Source organism: Marmota flaviventris, chromosome 15 (genome assembly GCF_047511675.1).
Source record: "Marmota flaviventris isolate mMarFla1 chromosome 15, mMarFla1.hap1, whole genome shotgun sequence".
In the NCBI taxonomy this organism is placed as follows: Eukaryota; Metazoa; Chordata; class Mammalia; order Rodentia; family Sciuridae; genus Marmota; species Marmota flaviventris.
Window position 1 is genome coordinate 19653671 of NC_092512.1, and position 19467 is coordinate 19673137.

Consider the following 19467-nt stretch of genomic DNA (forward strand, 5'->3'; position numbering starts at 1 on the left):
TGTATCTTGCATCCTTGAGTTTAGAGTGAATTGTTTATGATTCCTATCATTGCTTCTCCAATCACCACTGCTGAAAACATTAATTTACCAATGTAAACAAGGAAAGCAGAATTTGTCTACCTAATTTCCCACTATGTGCAAAATGAAACAGTTGAAAATATGGGTATAAAAACATACCATGTAAAAGCTTTTTGAGCTTGCAAAGAGTTTGGTTCTATTCCTTTCCAGACAGATAAGCCTCCCTTTAAGGAAGCAGGGTGTGGTGGGTCATGCATTTGAGTTTTCCACAACACTCAACTCCAAACATTAGGCATTAACATTCCTAAAAACACTTTGTCACATTTATATTTCCTTGCTCTGTGATAAATGACATTTCATCACCAACACTTCAGTCTCTGCAGGATTACCATGTTTGTCTGGTTACATCACTACACACTCATGAATACTATGCACTTATTTCAGGTATTAGCACGATTTTTCTGTAAAGGGCCAGAGAGTAAATATATTTGACTTTGAGGGACATACAGTCTGTGTCATGGCTACTCAACTCTGCCATCATAGCATGAAAGCAGCCACAGAGAATATGTAAACAAATATGCATGGCTGTGAGCCCATAAACTTGCTTCATAAAAACCGGCAACAGGCCAAGTCTATAGTTTCTCAACCCTAGATTTATGTGATAAAATAAGATTGAAATAAAAAATAAAAGCCAGGAGCCCAGTAATAATACAAAGAGTAGATCTCACAAAGTTCAATTAAAATAAAGCTAGTAATCATTACAAATGCTTAACATGGGTTGCCAGGAGCCTTTAAACTATGTGCTCCATTTTCAAGGAAAGGAGCAAAATTAAGGACCAAGTATGAGTGGGTACAAATATTTTATAGACACTTTATATGGGAGATGAAGTATAATTAGGATATACACACATGCATATTATAGCTCTATTAAAAGAACTGATCTTGTAATATGAAAATTTGATTTTCACAGATTAAACTTGCATGGTCTTTTCAGAAGGAGCTACTTAAGCAACGACCTCAAAATTAATATACTCAGTTAACTGGTGAGGTGGTAACACTCATCAAAGCTATGGTACCTTTCTATAGTACAAACAGTTGGTAAAACTGAGTTGACATATTGGCCTGCCTAGAAACACCATTAAACCAATGAAGCACTATTAATCCTAGTGGATTAAAACAATAATCAGAACCAAGAGAGCTACACTCTCAGACCCTATGATTCTGTTAAAATTTTCAATTACCTTGACCCTGGACGATAGTGCAGAAATATGCAACTGTCAAAAAAGCTGGAATCAGCCAGTACCGCATCTTGCACTGAAAAATCTTCATTTTATTTTCTGCTTTTTACATGGGGTGTTGCAGCTGCCTGGAAACAGAAAGCACAGGGATTTTTTTTAGAAGCTGAAAGTAAGTATACATGGTCATCTAGGACAGGCAAATAAGCTAATGTGGATTGGCTTTGTTAGGAAATAATTAATTCCCTAGAACATTGTGGATGACAGTCTAAAATGCAAACTGATGAAAGATTTTTTAGAGGAAGTTGTAAATGGAGATAGTGATCTGAAGGCATTCAGGAGAGCGGTTCAGAATGTGCTTTGTGACACTTCTCTAAGGACATAAATTGCATAGTGGATCTCCCAAAGAGATAAATTCCATCACTTTACCTGAAGTGAGCAGTAAAACCCGTCAAAATGTCCTATCCGGTCACATATGTCCCTCTCATATTTATCACCTATAGTTAGTTAGAACTCCGACCACCGCCTTAGATTGCCTACAGAGTACAAACATACAGGACCTTTCTACTAGCGATCAAGGAGCCCTTGTAAGCCCACTTGGTGCTCTGTGACATCATTGATCGATGTTCTCTTCATTCAGTTGAATGATCTCTAATCTTTTCATCTTTTCTCATAGCTCTTTTTTTTCTAATATGTGAATATAAAACTCTTCCAGATTTTCTTTTTCCTTAGAATATCAGTGAAAGAGAGCTACCAGAGAGAGAGAGAGAGAGAGAGAGAGAGAGAGAGAGAGAGAAAGGGAAAAGAAAAAGAGGGGAGAGAGGGAGGGAAGGGAAAGGGTCAAAAAGAACATCATTTGCTATTAATCTTCAAGGTCCACCCACACACTAAAATTCTATTTCAGGTCATTATGGAGGAGAAATTCTGAGTCCTGTCCACAGAGATTAAAAAGATGTACTTAGAATCATCTTTATATTCAGAGAGGGCTCAATACATTTTATGGTGAATAAGAAACAGGGAACTGTTTTAGATGAACCATGAGGAAAATTCTGCTCAGCTTTCAGTCTGAGGAAAACCTATACATCTCCTGAAACTTATGTCTTAAAATTTAATCTAATATTAGAACAAATTAAAAATTTTAAAAAAATATTATAATAATATAGTAGTCTTAAAACTAGCATATTCTATTTCTTAGTTTTAGTCTTGAAATTTAGCATGTTCCTTTTTTTTATTATAATCAGAAATTTGGGGTCAAATTCATAGTCATCTCTACTAACTCTATAGGACCAGATAAGTTTTCTATGCATTCCTTTTACTCATGACTTTATTGTTTTCCTACCAAACTCCCCCTGTACCAGAATTTCTTTTTTAAAAATTCCATATTGCTTATTTAATCTCAAATATTTTTTTGAAATTGCTACCATGCTACTTCTCCCAGTCCTGGATGGTATTCTTTTTGAGGGATACTATACCAGCCCACTCTTGGAAACAAGTTATATAATCTAGTAAGATACAGAGCAACTATGCTTTACATCGGAGCCCAGCATGGGAAATAAATTTTAGTCAATGCTTGCTTCCATACTTTCTGTCCGTACAGTGCAGTGAAACACTGTCAGCAAGGGGTATGCTGGGTCCTGTAGGAGTCCTAGTCCTGTTCAATTCTGTGAATGGAATGGGTGGGGAAGATTAGCACCATGTCATGTAGTAGCTATAGATGCTAAAGCCCCGGACGGCCCCCTTAGAGGAGACTCCTAAAGTTAAATCTGGCCTCTTCCATTCTTGGGGACACTTGGACCTGACCTTGATAGTGATAGTCACACATGGCCTTGGGTTCAGCTGAATCACCAGGTCAGGAAGTGTCAGTGTTACTTTGGATCTGAGTTAGGGGTAAGCTGAGGATTCCTTCCTTTTCTTTGTAAAACCACAGATCTCCTCCTGTTTTCCTAGCTTCTTCTAACTCCCTCATGATCTAGTCCATGGCCTTGTAGCTGAGTGTCTTTTCATCACAGAGCTGGGAATTTAGGAGATAAATTCCTGTTTAGAACACTTTGTTTCAGAAGGGATTTTTTAGGATTCCATTCCAATGCAGTAGTTGCAAAATGGGCATTGCTCCTCAAATTCCAAATGCAGCCTCCCCTGTGTTTATTTGATTCCAAAGGATATATAGAGTCCAGTGCTGATGCCAGGTCATCAACAAATCTAAAGTGCCACAGGAGGAGGTGACTGCTTCCTGAACACTTCCCATAATGAATTAATTCCTTGGTTGATCCTGCAAGCCGGATCAGTGGAGAAGGATTTGATCAGGACCACTTTAGCTGCCTCCCATTGGGCCTCTGCTGTACTTAACTTAAGCAGCACTGAATGTTGCCAAAATAGCTTCTCCACAGGAGGATTGCATAACTCACAAAAGAGTCCAGGAGATGGCCTCCGCTTATGCCTTCTCTTGGAAACGCTGCCCTTTGCTGCTGCTTGCTTTAACCAAATTCCCGTAACATCCAAAGCTTTGAAGACTAGAGCTGGGTCCCTGTGAGGAGAGACTTGGACAAGGATGTGTCTCAGGGATTCCAAGGTTCTGTCCATCTGTGAAGGCCTCCTGCACAGAGTGTTCTGATGCTTGAACTCTTAGTCCTGGGCTGAATTTGTGCATCCAGTAATATACCAGATTACCATAGAATCTCTTTTAACAACTACCAATCAGACATTTCCTGGAGTCTAAAACTACCTGGACAGCCCTCCTGCCTCTCTTATCTTCATTGTATCAATGTATTATCATTTTTATGTAATGTCAAATTCACATAGCTAATTTTCAAATTTATATTAATAACCAATGCTGACTTTCAATTTTCTTTTCTTAAAAAAATTTGGCATCCAGATATTTCTAGCTTCAGAAAATAAATTAAAGCTTTCTGTATTTTTAGTGTTTTGCAATAGTTTAAATAGCTTGAGATGAATCTATGAAAACCTGTTAGTAACAGGAGTAAGAACATCAAATGGACATGTTTGGTTTGGGGTTTTTTTAATGTTTTATTTTTTGATGCTGATTCTTATACAACTTTTTCAATTTTTTTGTTTCTTTATAGATTTACATAGGTTTTCTACTTCTTAACTCTAATTTGGATATTCTTCCATGAAATTATTCTTTTTATTTGGATTTTCATATTTATTAACACATAGTTGTATTATCTCTCAATTTAAATTTTTTTCTGTTTATCTCTATACTGTGTGTATTAAGTTGGTGTTTTTCTGACTTCTCTCTTCCCTCCTACATAAATAAGCTACAGATTGTCCAATTTGCAATACTTTAGAACAACTATTTTACTAAATTGTCAGTACTGTTTTGTTTACCAAAAATTTGCATTTATCACTTGTAGTTGCTTTCTTATGCTTTATGCACTTCTTTTTTTTAGTTTTTGTTGTTCCTTTATCATTGCTGTTTTTGTTTAATCCTGAATTAATATAATGCCATTCTGTAGTTGAGGCCATTAATTCGCCACTTAATATTTGTTGACAGCATCATATTACCTTTAATTTCCTTTTTAACCCCGGAGTTAGTACAATGAATACACCAAAACAATTCTGTGAACCTTCAAAGCTATATGGTTTACAACTTAAGCCTGATATTCAAGCTTCATTCCAGAATAACGTAGTATATAGACAGTAATAAATGAATAATAAAGAAATTTGAAAAGAATAGGTAACATACTAAGTGACCAATATCTATAAGTCATTTTAGCCTGATTTAATTTATTACATATTAGCAAACCAATTATTTGTTAGGACAGAGAAGACATGGAGTAAATAGTGTAGAAGTTTTGATAAAGCACCAGATGAAAAGTCCTGGAACATACATAGAACCCTCACCCTACAGAGACAGGCAAATCAAGCTTAGTGGATTATCCAGAAGGGTGTGAGCAACCCGTATGTAGACAGAAGGCATGAATACAGGGGGTCCAAAAGATGCAGCAGCCAGGTTCAGCCCTATCAAATCAGTGCATCAGTAAATATGCTAGGCACACAGGTAGCTATCCCATATATCCAAGGAAAAATATAGCAGTAGAACCACTTTCTCAACTCAAATGAAGTGTTCTTTCTAAAATTATCTGTCTCCAGTGATATAACCAGAGGGGTCAGCTAGAACAAGGCATGAGATGAAAGGTAAAGAAACAGGCCACATTTGTGTTTCAGGTATGCACACTTAAGTTCAGGACATGTCAATGGCTCAAACCTATAATCCCAGTGGTTTGGGAATCTGGGGCAGGAGAATCACAAGTTCAGAGCTAGCCTCAGCAACTTAATGGAGCCCTAAGCAACTTGGCAAGACCCTGTCTCAATAAAAGGGGCTGAGGATATGGCTCAGTGGTTTACCCCAGGGTTCAATCCTCGGTACCAAAAAAAAAAAAAACAGATCAGGACACATGTATCAGACATCACATGATACTACTTTAAAAGGTTGTTTTTCAAGTCATAGTCAGGTGAACAATCTTTTCTCTGTTCTCATCCAAGCACTGAAATATCTGTGTGCGGATGTTTCCAAGCAATAATTAACATATAACACTGGAAGTTAATCTGCTTTCACTGGCTTTAAGAGCTAACTAAACAAATAAATCAATGCTACATTAGCCTTGGCAACATTTGGGGGAACTAAGTATTATTTACATGGAAAAAATTGTAGGCAGAGCCAATCTTTAAATTCTGCTCTTTTTTGTTGTTTATTTTAAATTAGGATGAGCAATAGCATATTGGAAAAAGTGGAATTTTATCTTCCCAAGCTTTTCTGCCAAGTCCCCAAACTTTTGGACTGAAAAGTAGGGGCAAGAAAAATCCCAAATTCTACTAACATGCCATGAGATATTTTAACATTTACCAAAATGTCAAAGTCAAATTTGTTGAAACTCTGCCCAAAAGCCTGTACAAAACAAGAAATCCTGCCTTGATTTTTCCCCCCTGGGTTTAAATATTTATTTATTTATTTATTTATTTATTTATCTAACTTTATTTTGCTTGAAATCATCATGCTAGAAATGGCTACCTAGCTCTGAGTTCAGAGGTATAAAGTAAATTTGAAGAGAGGTGATAATACGTAATATAAGATATCCTAAAAGAAAAATAAGCCACAGACTGGTATAAATTATCCCAAATTGTGTATCTTTTAAATTACTTATATCCAGAGTAATAAAAACTCCTTATAACTTGCAAAAAGTGATCATAATCTTAAATATCAGTAACTTAAAACTAGCCTCATTAGTGCTAATTTGTTCTGCCTCTATTTTGTATGTTTGGTATCTGTAATTTTATTTGTGTAGCCAGGTTTTATAAGGAGCAAAGACCTTGAGTACAGCCATTAGCCAGTGATCCCAGACATCTACAAAACCTCCGACCTAATACACAGCCATTTTTATCAAAACGCATTAAAATATTTCTTCTAAAGCTTCTGTAAAGCTCCCTCTCTTTCATCTCCCACCTCTAAGAGTTATCTACGTGTACACATACAAACCTTGGGCAACATTCTGTTCAATGACTCCCACTTCCCAAAATACATTATAAATGTAAACAAACTTGCCATTAGCCATCTAGCACATGCACACCCAGAAACTCTATGCCCTGAGAGGTTTTTTAAGTATTGGAATCTTCATTCCAACAATCACTTACTGAGAGTCCTTCATATAACAAAAACATTGTACTTGGTACTAAAGAAGATACAAAACCTTATGCCATGAGTTCCCTTTTGGGAGCTCACTTACAACTTAGTTGAGATGGAAGACTATAAGCAAACATGTTGAAAAACTAAATGAAATACAAAGGAAAGTTAGCACAGATGGTATGAATGGAAAAATGGGATGTCGCGAGCCATCCATGGGCTGTGTGTGGGCCACCGTGCATGGAAGGCTACTGAATAGGAATATGTGGTGTCTGGGAGCTACCAGTGGACATTTCCTCTGTGTAAGATTGCCCAGAGACATTGCGAATTACTATCCAGCTCTGCCATGTCCCACACAGCACCTGAGATGGGTGTGACCTGACATGATGCCAATCAACCTGCTGACTGCAAGACATCACAAAGCAAGACTCTGCCCTTGAAACCTTATCCCTGCCTTTGATGTACCCCCTTAAATAAACCACAGGAGCCATTTTGTCTTTTGTCTAGTTCCAGCTGCTCCCTTGTGGACTAAACCTATCAGGGCTCTGCTTTTGAAAATATATATTTCTGACTCTTTGTCTTTTGTTCTTCACTAGTTATTCTAGACTTTAATTTCTCAGGTGGCTTATACCCTTGGCAAGAAGAAGAACCCCCCACAAGATGCAGGCCATTACCCCAACCCCTAAGTGGGAGTTAGGAGGACAGTTCTGGCAATAATCTGCTGGGATCCTTAACTAACTGGTTTAACTACTCTATGATTGTTTATCAGTAAAATGTAGAAGATAATATCTATCTTTAAGATGATTTGATAGAGTAGCACTCAAAATATTCTAATTGGTACCAATGTCAGCAACAGGCTGCAAGAACACAAAAGAAAGAGTAATAATAATAACCAATGAATTTGTTGGTTGGCAGATGCTAAAGAAGGAAGGGCAGAAGGAACAAAAGACTTTTTATTCCTCCATCATATTAAGGTTATGGGACTTACTTGGCAGAAAGGCTTAAGCAGAAACTGAAGATTCAATGAGTACAGGCACATCAATTATTTGCATGAGTGACTTGCTTTAGATTTTTTGAAATACATTCCTATCCATTTTTATCACTCCCCAGAGGAAAGCTCTACAGAAGTTTTAAAAAATCAACTGTATGAAAATGTGGGAAACCTGACTTATGAGCAATGCACTGGCTTAGAAGAAGACTTAGCAGTTAGTTGACAAGTTCATGCAAACAAAGTTTGAAGGAAAGGTAATAATTAAGCAGGCTTTCAACCTAGGAAAACTAAGAATCAGAGGCACATAACAGATTTCTTCATATACTTGAAAAGATAAAACTGGTTTCTTTTGTGCAGATTTGACAACAAAACTTGAAAAAGTGGTATGACCCAAATCCAAATTCTAATTTTAACAGTAAGAATAGTATGTTTATTTGTTTACTGCTACTGGGGATTGAACCCAGGGGCACTCTACCACTGAGCTAAATCCCTAGTCTTTTTTATTTTGAGACAGGGTCTTCCTAAGTTGATGAGTCTGGGCTTGAACTTGCAATCCCCCTGCCTCAGCCTCCCAAGTTGTTGGAATTAAGGGGTGTGCCACTGTGCTGAGTTTATTTTCTTTTATTATAAGTTTGGGGATATAGGATGGGTAAGTTTTTATCCATAAGAGATGTTACCAAACTTGGGGCAGTGATCATACGGCCTCTAAATTGCCTTCCCCAAGTAGATTTTTAATATTTTAATATTCACTTTATGGTAGAACTTTACAGTCAATTGATGATCTAGGTCACGAAGCATTAAAAAATAAAAATTAAAAAAAAAACAGTAACAAAAACAACAATAGGCCCAACCTAGTATCATACATTTTGGGTATTCCTTATTTCTTCTCTCTACTGAAAATACCATCCTCCTCACAGACAGAATCATAAAGAACATTTTCAGGATTAGCTAATGAGGTCTTCTTAATAATAAGCCCTGGAACCAGAGGAGTAGAGGAAGAGGGACATGGAAGAGAGGAGAGAAAGGGCAGGTACTAGGGAAAGAAATCAACTGCATTAGATAGATAGATAGATAGATAGATAGATAGATAGATAGATAGATATTTTACCTTTATTTTGTTTATTTAGGTATATATATATATATATATATATATATATATATATATATTGCTGGGGATCGAACCCAGTGCCTCACACATGCTAGGCAAGTGCTCTACCGCTGAACCACAACCCCACATTATATTACGTGCACATATAACTATGTTATATTGAATCCCACTATTATGTATAATTATAATGTACCAATAAAAAATTTTTAATAAGTCCTGATGGAAACCATTAATTATTACCCATCTGATAATGTCATGATCTGTTAGCATCATAACATAGAAGAAGAAAATGATAATTTAGGAAGGAATAAAGAAAATCTACTTTTATTACTGTCAGCTTAGCTGTTTGTCTGTCTCTTCCTGAGGAAACTCTCCATTGCACATGAAGTGGCTACTGACATCTTTTCCCTATACCCAGGCAGAAGGCACAGCAGTCTTATAGCATGAAGTGTCAAAGGGCAAAGTTCATAAATGCCAGAGAAAAGAAAAGTGAGAATGGAAATGTCAGAAAAGAGTGAGCCACAGTGTAGGAAAGGCCAAAACTGCATAAACCACCCCCCTCAAACCCTGGACATTTTAGAATGATATAGGATCTATTAATCAGAACAACTCAGTGATAAATGTATGTACTTAATACTAGAAAATCTGAAGCCCAAACTGATAGGAATAAAGAAGTCATAGTGAAATTGGAGATTTAACACTCTTTTGAGGAATTGAACAGATAGGCAAAATATTAGTAAAAATGTGAACAACTCCATTAACTAATTGATATTTATTGAATAATACTTCTAACAACTGCAAAATGTGCATTTTTAAGTGTATCAAGAAAATTTAACCAAATAGGCCAGACTCTGTACCATAAAATGAGGCACAATAAATTTCAAGAAACTGAAACCTTACAGAATATGTTTTCTGACAAAAGAATTAAGTTTAAAATAATTATTGATAAAGAAAATATAAGTTCAAAATATTTGGGATATAACAACCTGCTTCTAGATAATACATGGGTTGAAGAGGAAAGAACATTGGAAATTTTTAAATATTTCAAAAGGAATAAAAGTTAAAACAAAAATTCATTTAAAAATTGTGAAATGTAACTAAAGAATTAGAGAGAAATTAATAGGCTTAAATATTTGTATAAAAAGGTTTTAAATCAATATTGTAACTTTCCACTTGAAGAAGCCAGCAAAAGAAGACCAAATTAAATCGAAATTAATTTGATAGAGAATATAAAGAAAGATAAAAGTAAAAATTAAAGAAATATAAAACTAATTGAAAATTAACAAAATCAGAATTTGCTTCTTTAAAATATTAATAAAAATCATAAACCTCTAGAGTGTGATCAAGAAACACACCTAGATAGAAAACACAATCAACAATTCAAGAAATAAAAAAAAAAGATATCGCTACCTATTTCACAAATTAAAAGCTGATTGTCAAAAAGGGAAACATACTAAATGTATGTTATTAAATAAACAATTTAAATCAACAATTTAGTTTAGTAGAAAAAACTGTTGAAAACTCAATTTGCTGAAAGAGATACATGAAGAAATGGAAAATCCAAGCAGTCCCGTATGTACTATGAAGATTGGATTTTTATTAAAATTATTCTCACAAAGAAAGTTATAGCCCCAGATACTTTCACTGGTAAATTCTATGAAATATCTAGGGAAGACATAATACCAATCTTACTTACACTTAGAAAAAAGAGGTAAAGGCTAGTATAACCTTTCTATCAAAACAAAATATCACTATATAAAATAAAATTATGTAAAAATATCCCTCATTGACCATAGATACAAAATCCTTACAAAAGGAATGTTGTTCTCAAATAATGTTCAACAATATATAAAAAAAGGTAATAATCATGACCAAGTGGGATTTATTTTCAGGAATGTAAATGTTGATTTAATATTTTAAAATCAATATCATTTATCATGTTGACAGACATAAAACAATCATCTTAATAAATACAAAAAAAGGATTTGAGAAAAATCAATACCCACTCAAAATCAAAAAGAAATTCAGTAAACTAAGAATAAAAGGACCTTCTTCAATATGATAAGGGGATCTATGAAAAACTCATTGCTATTATCATATTTAATGGTGAAATAATGAATTCTATCCTTCTAAGACCAAGAATAGACAAGGATGGTAACTATTTCCATTTCCACTGATCACTGTACTAGAGGTTTGATCCAGTGCAATAAGAAAAGAAAAAATAAAAATAAAAGAATGAGAAGAAAGAAGTAAAAGTGATTCATTCACAATTAACATGATTATTTACATGGAAAACCTAAAAAAGTCTATGAAAAAAATTAAAACTTATTTGATCTAGTAAGTAAATTTAGAAAGGCTGAAGGACATAGATCAGTAGTCAAAAGTCAATTCTATTCCTATATAAGAGCTCCAAATAAATAGAATTATAGCATTTCCCATATTTTCTCTTAATATTCTTATGTATTCAATTTTTACACTTAAATCTTTAGTTACTAGAATTCATTGTGATGTAAATATAAAGATTTTAACTTTTTTCTCCATTGGTGTCCAGCCAATTATTCCCATACCATTTATGGAAAACTCTGTCTTTTATATACAGGTTAGAACTGTTAGATCTTATTTTCTATTGATCCACCCATTCATGAATGACTACCAAATAATGTAAATATCAAAATTTTATTATATCTTTTAATATCTTCTTTTAAACATTCTTTCTGACTATTCTTGGTACTGAAACTCCTCAAAATTGGGATTAAGTTAAATTAGATCAATTTAAACACAGTAACTTTTTAAATAATATTTCATCTATCAAGATGGGTATATTTCTGTTTATTCAAAGTGTTTTCATTTTCTCACAGGCATTTTATGTATTTAAACTTATAAATTTGGCAATTAAATTTATTTCTAGATATTTCATATTTTTATTTCATATATATATATATATATATATGTTTTTCTTTTCTTTTTTTAACCAAGGACTGAATCCAGGGACAGTCAACCACTGAGCCACATCCCCATCCCTTTTTTATTTTTTTATTTTGAAACAGGGTTTCATTATGTTGCTTAGGACCTCACTAAGTTACTGAGCCTGGCTTTGAACTTGTGATCCTCCTGTGCCACTGTACACAGCATAAATGGGTTTTTCTTTAACCAGATTTTAAACAAGTTGTTGCTTAATAAAACTGTTTATTTTAATATTAGTTTTGTAATCTATCACTTTAGTAAAGATTCTTAGTATTTATAATAGCTTAACATTTTGTCAGTTTATAACAGTTGATTTCCTAAACATTTTCTGCAAATGATATCTTTCCTATACATTCTAAATGTTCTGCTTTGGCTACTATTTCCAAAATATTAATAGTGGACATCTTGTCTTGTTCTTGGTTTTCATGACTTTGGTTTTAATGATATGTGGCTACACAGGTAGGCAGATAGAAGACAAACACATATATACTGATATACATTTATCATCTGTGTAGATCTTATCATCAGTCTGAAAAAATACTAAATTTTTGTAGTGGGCTATAGAGAGAATCATGTGATTTTTTTCCCCTTTAATCTATCATTACAATGAATTATGTTAATCAATTTCTAATACTAAACTTTTATTTGAAAATATGATCTCAACTTGATCACTGTGGATTATTCTTTTGATGTATTACTGGGCTTTCTTTGTTAATATACTATTAACAACTATATTGACCAGGTAAGTGAGATTAGTCGATAGCTTCATTTTTTATTATGCTGTCAAGTTTTTATATTAGTTTTATTTTTATGGTTTTACAAAAAGCTTCAGTTTCCATTTTTCTACATACCATATGACGGGACAGCTGTAGTAAGAAGACATTGGTATCATTGGGCTTTCACCTTTTTGTTAGAATGCTATTGCAAAACCATAGGATTTGGTACTTTGGGGGAGATGAGGTTTTAACAACTTTTTCACGTTTTGTGCCTTTTTATTTATAATTTCTGTATAACCTAGGATAAATCTTAATGATTTATATTTTGTCCAGTTTTTGTAATTTACTGGCATATACTTATTTTAATTACCAAAGTTTTAAATTGGCAGTAATGCTGTGATTGTTTTCCATTCTCATTTCTTACCTTGGGTATCGGGGCTCTCCTGGTTTTGCTTTTTAAAAGACAAAAAGCTCAAACTCACGGTAATTTTTGCACAAGATAGAAACATCAAAAAGGAAGAGAAAGGAAATAGTAAAGTGGTAGTGAGAAAAGGGAGAAGAGAAAGAGAAATGGTAAAGAAGAGGATGCAAGGCAGGGGACACAAGGGAAGGGGAGTGAGAAATAGGAAGAATCCCCTTCCTCACCAGATGCAGGCCTCTGTCCCCACAATGGACACTACTTCAAAGAGCCAGTCTCTGAACTGTTGCTGGTACAGTGAGACAAGGTGCTTACTCCAAAATATAAATAGAAGAATTGCCCTGTTTCCTTCATTAGGAAAGCTTTACCATGAAAAAAAAAAAAAAATACCTCAGCTGAACCAACAGCGTGCTTAGCGATCTATGTGATTTTATCTCATCAGGAGCAGGAAACAATCCCCGTGGGCACCAACTAGCAGTAGCACTAACCAGGCCTCCAACGAATGCATCTTTTCTCCATCCCATTTCAACTCTCCAGTTAACTCCATGGCTGTGGTAATTGTTCTTACCGTCTGGATATTGGACACCACAACACCTCTAGATGGGAAGTTTAACTCATAATGAAACAAATTCTCATACATAATGGGCAACCAATGAATAATGATTTAATCATCAATGTTTGGATGCTCAGAGCTGACACACACACAGTCCAAAGCTGAGGTACTGCACAATTTGTACTTGGTTTAGGGTAATGACACTTGAAATTAGCACTCTCCTTGCCAGTGTATGCCTCAGTTCAGAGCTGTGCTACCCAGTGATGCTTTCTTCTCCCAATGGCATGGACCTGGAGGGGCTGACTTTTTCTAAATGATGGAAAGACCCTATTAAGTCAGCAGTCCTATGAGTTACTCAAATGCATGACATTTGACTGCACATTAGCCTCAGAAATGCATCTGCTCCAGCAGTCTCAAACTAGATGCTCTAAATTCTATGTGATGGGAGCCAGAACTATTCCCAAAGTAAGGCAAATTGGACTGACAGTTCCCTGACACAGGAATGTTCCATCATCTGGCTTCTACCCACCCTCCCCACCCTTTCTGTTTTTAAGGACTGACATAGAGCCTCTTTCAAAGAAATGGGAGATTTTTATTTGTAACCAAATCTCTTATACTCAGTATAAAAGGTAGCTGGGCTTCTCAGCTTAGACATCTTTTCCTTCAGGAAGAATTCCCTGATCCTCCTCATTTGGGATCAAATGTTTTTGCTTTTGTTTTCTGGTTCCTATAGGAATAACCTTTATTTCCCATTCTGTAGCATCTAATACTGTACTGTAGCTGATTCTATTCATTTCTACTTAACCAATTATATTACACACTATTCTCTCTTGAAAATTTAGCACAATGCCAGTATATGATAGAAAAAAAATCATCAGTAGAGTATCCTTTTTGGAGATCAAGTCAGTGTTCTCCTCTTTGCAAAAGCAGAGACAGAAAGGAACAGATCTTCATCCCATTAACAGTCTCCTGACCGCCCTTAGACAGATGTGTCCTAAGACATTCTAACAGATTTGGCAAAGTCCAGCCTCCCTCTGGACCAGTTTTCACAAGCAACCCAGGCAATTCTTGGGAGGAAAGAGATCAGACACTGCTCCCTAAAATTCAAAGTTGAAGACACCCGCCAGGGGAGTGCCAACAAAGGCCCGTGGGCAGAAAGAGCAACAAGTCCACTGATAAAAATATGACCTTGAGGAAATGGAGACTCTAAGCTCTACACCTTAGCTTAGAGTCTTAGAACTTCCCATACACTCTCCTTTCTATTCACTAAGCCCACAAAACAGTGGAGACAGGAAAGAAAATAGTTGAAAAGACATTTTAAGTGAAAAGAAGAAAAAGAAGCAGGAGAAAAGAGAACCCATTGTTGTCTCCCAGGCTCTGTACTAAGTCACCTTAAACCACCCTATGAAGTGGCTATTGTTATCCGAGTTTTCCAGATGGGAAAATAAAAACTAGAGATGTAAAGGAACGTGCGTAAGAGCACAGACCCAGCAAGGTGACGTCTCCCTCCTGTCTGTCTGCCTTCCATCCTCTGCTCCAGCTCCCAGATTGGGTGGCCTCAGTTCCATCATTCCCAAGCCACTTGCAATCACAAGTGACTCCCCCATCAGGGAAGCTATTCAAGACAGTGTCCAATGTGATCTGGGTCCAAATTTCCATATAGGCTTTTCTTAATCATCTTCATCTTAATCCCACGAAAGTTTCTTTATCTCCATGAAGCTCAGTGGTTTTATCACTAAAGGAGGAATAGTTACTTCTCCAAGTACATGAAAGACAAGTGTGTTTCTAAAAGAGAAAAGGACAGATACCTAACAAATAACTATGTTGAGATTTCTGCTGTGTTTGGGATCATAAATGTGCCCCAAGGGCCCACGGGTTAAAGGCTTGGTCCTCAGGGTGTATTATTGGGAGGTGGTACAAACAGGAGGAGGAGGGGCATGGTGGAAGGTCTTAAGGTCATCGGAGTGTACCCTTGAAGGGGGTTGTGAAAACCTGGTTCCCTCCTCTCTTTCTCTCTCTCTTAACTCCCAGACCTGTGACATAAGTAATTTTGCTCTACTATGCTCCCACTGTGATATACTATCTCACTACAGGTTCAAAAGAACAGGGCCAGCTGCTCATGGGCTAGAAGCCCTATCACTGCAAGCCACTATAAACATTTTCTCTGTTATATAAGTTTGTTATCTCAGGCATTTTGTTATAGTAACAGAAAGATGAGTAGCACAATTTCTTACACACATTCACACACAGAGAGACACACCAGTCACCCCCATAGAAACAAGAAGCAGTTTCCACTCAAAGTTTAGTGTATATAGAAGAGTTAGAAAAAAAAGTGGATGCCTGCCACTTTTTATTTACTTATAGAAAAAGTAAAGGAGAATGATTGTTTTCCTGATATTCATCACTATCTGGGGGCAAATGTCCCAAGAAGAAAGTTTTTTTTGTCAATTCTCTTTCTATTCCCCTTGCCCCCACTCCAATGCCAGTTGGGGATCATCTTATGTCTCATTTCCAATAATCTTGTTCTCCACAAACTGCCATAATCCCAGATAATTTGTAACTTGGAGTTTTTTAAATAGTAATGCCTCATCCTGCAGCAATTCAAGACGGCTCTTGTCTCTTTAAAGGAATCTTAGTTTATACTCCATCCGCCAGGAAAACAGCAGTCATTTGGCTGAACTTGGATAAAACTGATGGCAAATGTGGCTCTAGTCACATCACTGCAGAGACTGGCAACTGAAAATAAGCAAAAGACCTTTTACTAGGGGACCCTGGGAAATATTTTAGATCCAAAGGGAGAACGCCCCAAGGGGTCTTTCTTCACAGGCTGGGGGCTCTCCCTAGTACCCCTTAAATCACATCAGTTTGCTCAGTGCATTCGTAAGGCTGACCCTGGCTGAGTCTGAAAAGCATGGGGAGGCCCCAAGCGTCTTCTGAAATCTTCAGCTGGACCGTTAACAACAGGAGAAGGGCCAAAGAGCTCCTCCCATCAATCCTGAAGCCCGGGACCCATCCAAAACTGCTCCAGGAATCCTGATAGGTTCCAAGGAATCCTGCCCCGGGAATTACTAAGAGGCCTCACCATTGTGGCTCCTCCTTTCAAAGGGACCTACAGGAGGTCAGGGCTACAGTGGAGGTCCAGGTCCATTCTGGCTCAAGCCTCCTCAAGCACAACGATGGCTGCCCACTGATATGGAGAGACTAAAATATATCCTATGCATCATGGATGAAGCCTGAGAATATCTTGCTAGTCAAAAGAATCAGTCACAGAGAACCACATACGGTACAATCCATTCCTATGAAAACCACAGAGCCAGGGTGGCATATTAAGAAGAAATGTAGAGTCACTGCTTACTCCACAGTTACAGGCATATAGGTATATAATCCTGTGTTAGTTCTACTGTAGGTATATAATTCTGCAAACAGGTATTTCTTTGGGGGTACTAAAGTGTTCTTAAATTATGGTGATAGTTGCACAATATACTAATATAGTTGAAGATACTAAAAACCATTGCATCATTGCATTGTATAATTTAATGGGGCAAATTGTTAGGTATGGGAATTATTTCTCAATAAAGATTTTTTTTTTAACAAAACTATCCCAAAATCTATCTTACAACAAGCAAGTCACTGGATCTATGTTCAGAGGTGATTCATCCAAATTGCTCTTTTGAACAAGAACAACAAAAAAATCCAAATTCCATTCATTCATTCATTCATTCTAAATTGCCCAGCAAGCTCTCTGCGTGCAGCACTGAACTACTTGTTAGCAATCAAACACAAGTCTCCTTGTTGCAAGCAGCTTAAACCTGTTCCCTGGACTAAACTGGCAACTGGCCTCTTGACCACATGCTGCAAATGCAAAGTGCCCTCCTGGCCCTCTGTCTATGAGGGGGTCCTATGCTTCTATCAAGGGGAATCAGGAAAACTCGCTTTCATGTCTGCTCTCCATTGAGCCACCATATTCCCCGCTTTTCCACCCCACCCCTACCCCTTTAGCTGCCGCCAGCAGGGGACTCTCCAAAATGTACAGAAGGGAGTCCAAAACTTTCAGAAGGAATGGAACTGTCAACAGCAACCCCCAGAAACAATGTTCAGGGAAAATCAGGCCCCTGTGAGAGTTATACACAAGCTTCATTTGGACCCTTTCCCTAAGGCCAGGTCCAAAGCCAGCGTGGATCTGAGCAACCCTTGGCTTTTGCGACATTGGACATGCTTCCCCCAGAATTCAGCGCCTGTAGTCTCAAATTTGCAGGAGGCCTCCAGGTCCTGGCCGGTGACTAAGTTTACTCTAAGGACACACACCGCTGCTCTTGAGCTAGCTGTTACCCTGTTCTGCCTGTGCTGTGCGCACTGTGAGCCAAAGTCCGGGTTCTCCACCCAGGTGCTGCATACTAGAGGACATAAAGTTGGGAGGGATCCCGAGGAATGCAAGAAAAGAAGTGAGGGAAGAAGAAGCTAGGCAAAAAGGGTCCTCCAACATCACAGCATGGAAGTGCACTTCAGCTCAAAGGCACAACCTCCTTGATTCAGACACCAAAGCAAAGCGTACAGTGTCCAGGTTTCCTGCAGCAGAGACATGGAGGAGCGCATCAGCGCCACCATTCTCCATCATTAAGCTCTGCCTGGTTGCTCCCCTTTGCTTCCAGTATCTGGTCCTTGGCTACCCAAATCTGTGACAATACAGTGGATGGTTGCGTGAGTGTTGCCTCCCATGATCTCCATGGGCTGCTCTCCCAAACTACACCAAATACAGACTAAATAAGAACAGTGTGTTCACTATGCACACACAACTCTTCAAGACAAATCACTAAGCCCCTTGTCCGCTACATAGTCGCCTTTACTAAACCCCTTCTACATACTGGAGACCCCACCTTCCCGCAGCCAAATCCGGCTTCTTGAGCCGCGCGCTCCCTGCGCGCAAGCACAGGGAGAAGCACCCAGGAGCAACAGTATCTCCACTCTCACCGCACACTCATCTCGCAGAGCCACTCGCTGCCCAGAGAGCCTGGAGAAGAGGTATCTGGGTGCATGGTCCTGTCCCACCACAAGGATCCCCACGCCATCCTGGGAGCGCGCGCGTTCAGACAAGGTCCAGGGAATTGCACTGCGTCTGCAGGTGGCTCGCTCTCTCCACTTTTCCTTTCTCGAGAGGAGTCTTTTCAAAGCCAAGCCAAAGAAGAGCAGAGAAAGACGAACTGACCTGTGCAAGGCAAGCTTCCAGCCCAGGCTGGAAACCTCTTGGTGACTAAGGAAGATCCGCCTGGAGTTGGTTCCCAGCGGCGCGCCGCAACGCACGGTTCCTTGTTCGCTTCCCTCTCCTTTTATTTTATTTTTTTCTTTTTAAAATTTTTTTCTATTAGCCTTTCTCCCTCTTCTTGTCCCTCTCCCTCTCGCGCTCCCACTCTCCGCCGCCCCGAGGTGCCTCCGCCTCTGCAGCGCTTCCCTCCCGCTGTGCGCCCAGGATCAGATAAGAGAAAAAGGAAGGGCTACGGGCAGCCAATTATAAAGCGGACGGTGGCCTTGGGGGCGGGAGGTGAGGAGGTGGGAGGCAGGTCCAAGCCCCTAGCGCCCCCCACTTTCTCTCCTCCTTCTCTCACGCATCCCCGCCCCCACAAGAGAAGCAGAGGAGCCCGGCCCCCGCCACACACCCTCTCCCCTTAAGACGTGGTACGCACTGCAGCGGTGTGTAGTGCACCGGGAGCGAGCCACTCTCTCCCAGGGCCTGGGACCGAGGCTCAGGCAAATCTCCTAAAATAGCCCCCCCTGAGCTCTACGGAAGATCTCTGTGTCCTCCTGTTTCCAGGCATTCTGGGTTCACTTCTC

General features: G+C 38.1%; 1 protein-coding gene across 4 annotated transcripts in view; it reads right to left on the bottom strand.

The window, feature by feature from the left end:
* Positions 1–19096, bottom strand: part of Col14a1 (collagen type XIV alpha 1 chain) — a 198769-nt gene extending 179673 nt beyond the window's left edge. For all 4 annotated transcript variants that reach the window (XM_071602156.1, XM_071602155.1, XM_071602157.1 and 1 more), the window contains exons 1-2: positions 18845–19096; positions 1260–1384 (exon numbers count right to left, since the gene is read on the bottom strand). In XM_071602156.1, coding sequence (XP_071458257.1) covers positions 1260–1347 — 88 coding nt within the window. In that variant the 5' untranslated portion in view covers positions 1348–1384; positions 18845–19096. The remainder of the gene's footprint in view (positions 1–1259; positions 1385–18844) is intronic.
* Between the last annotated feature and the right edge of the window lie 371 nt (positions 19097–19467).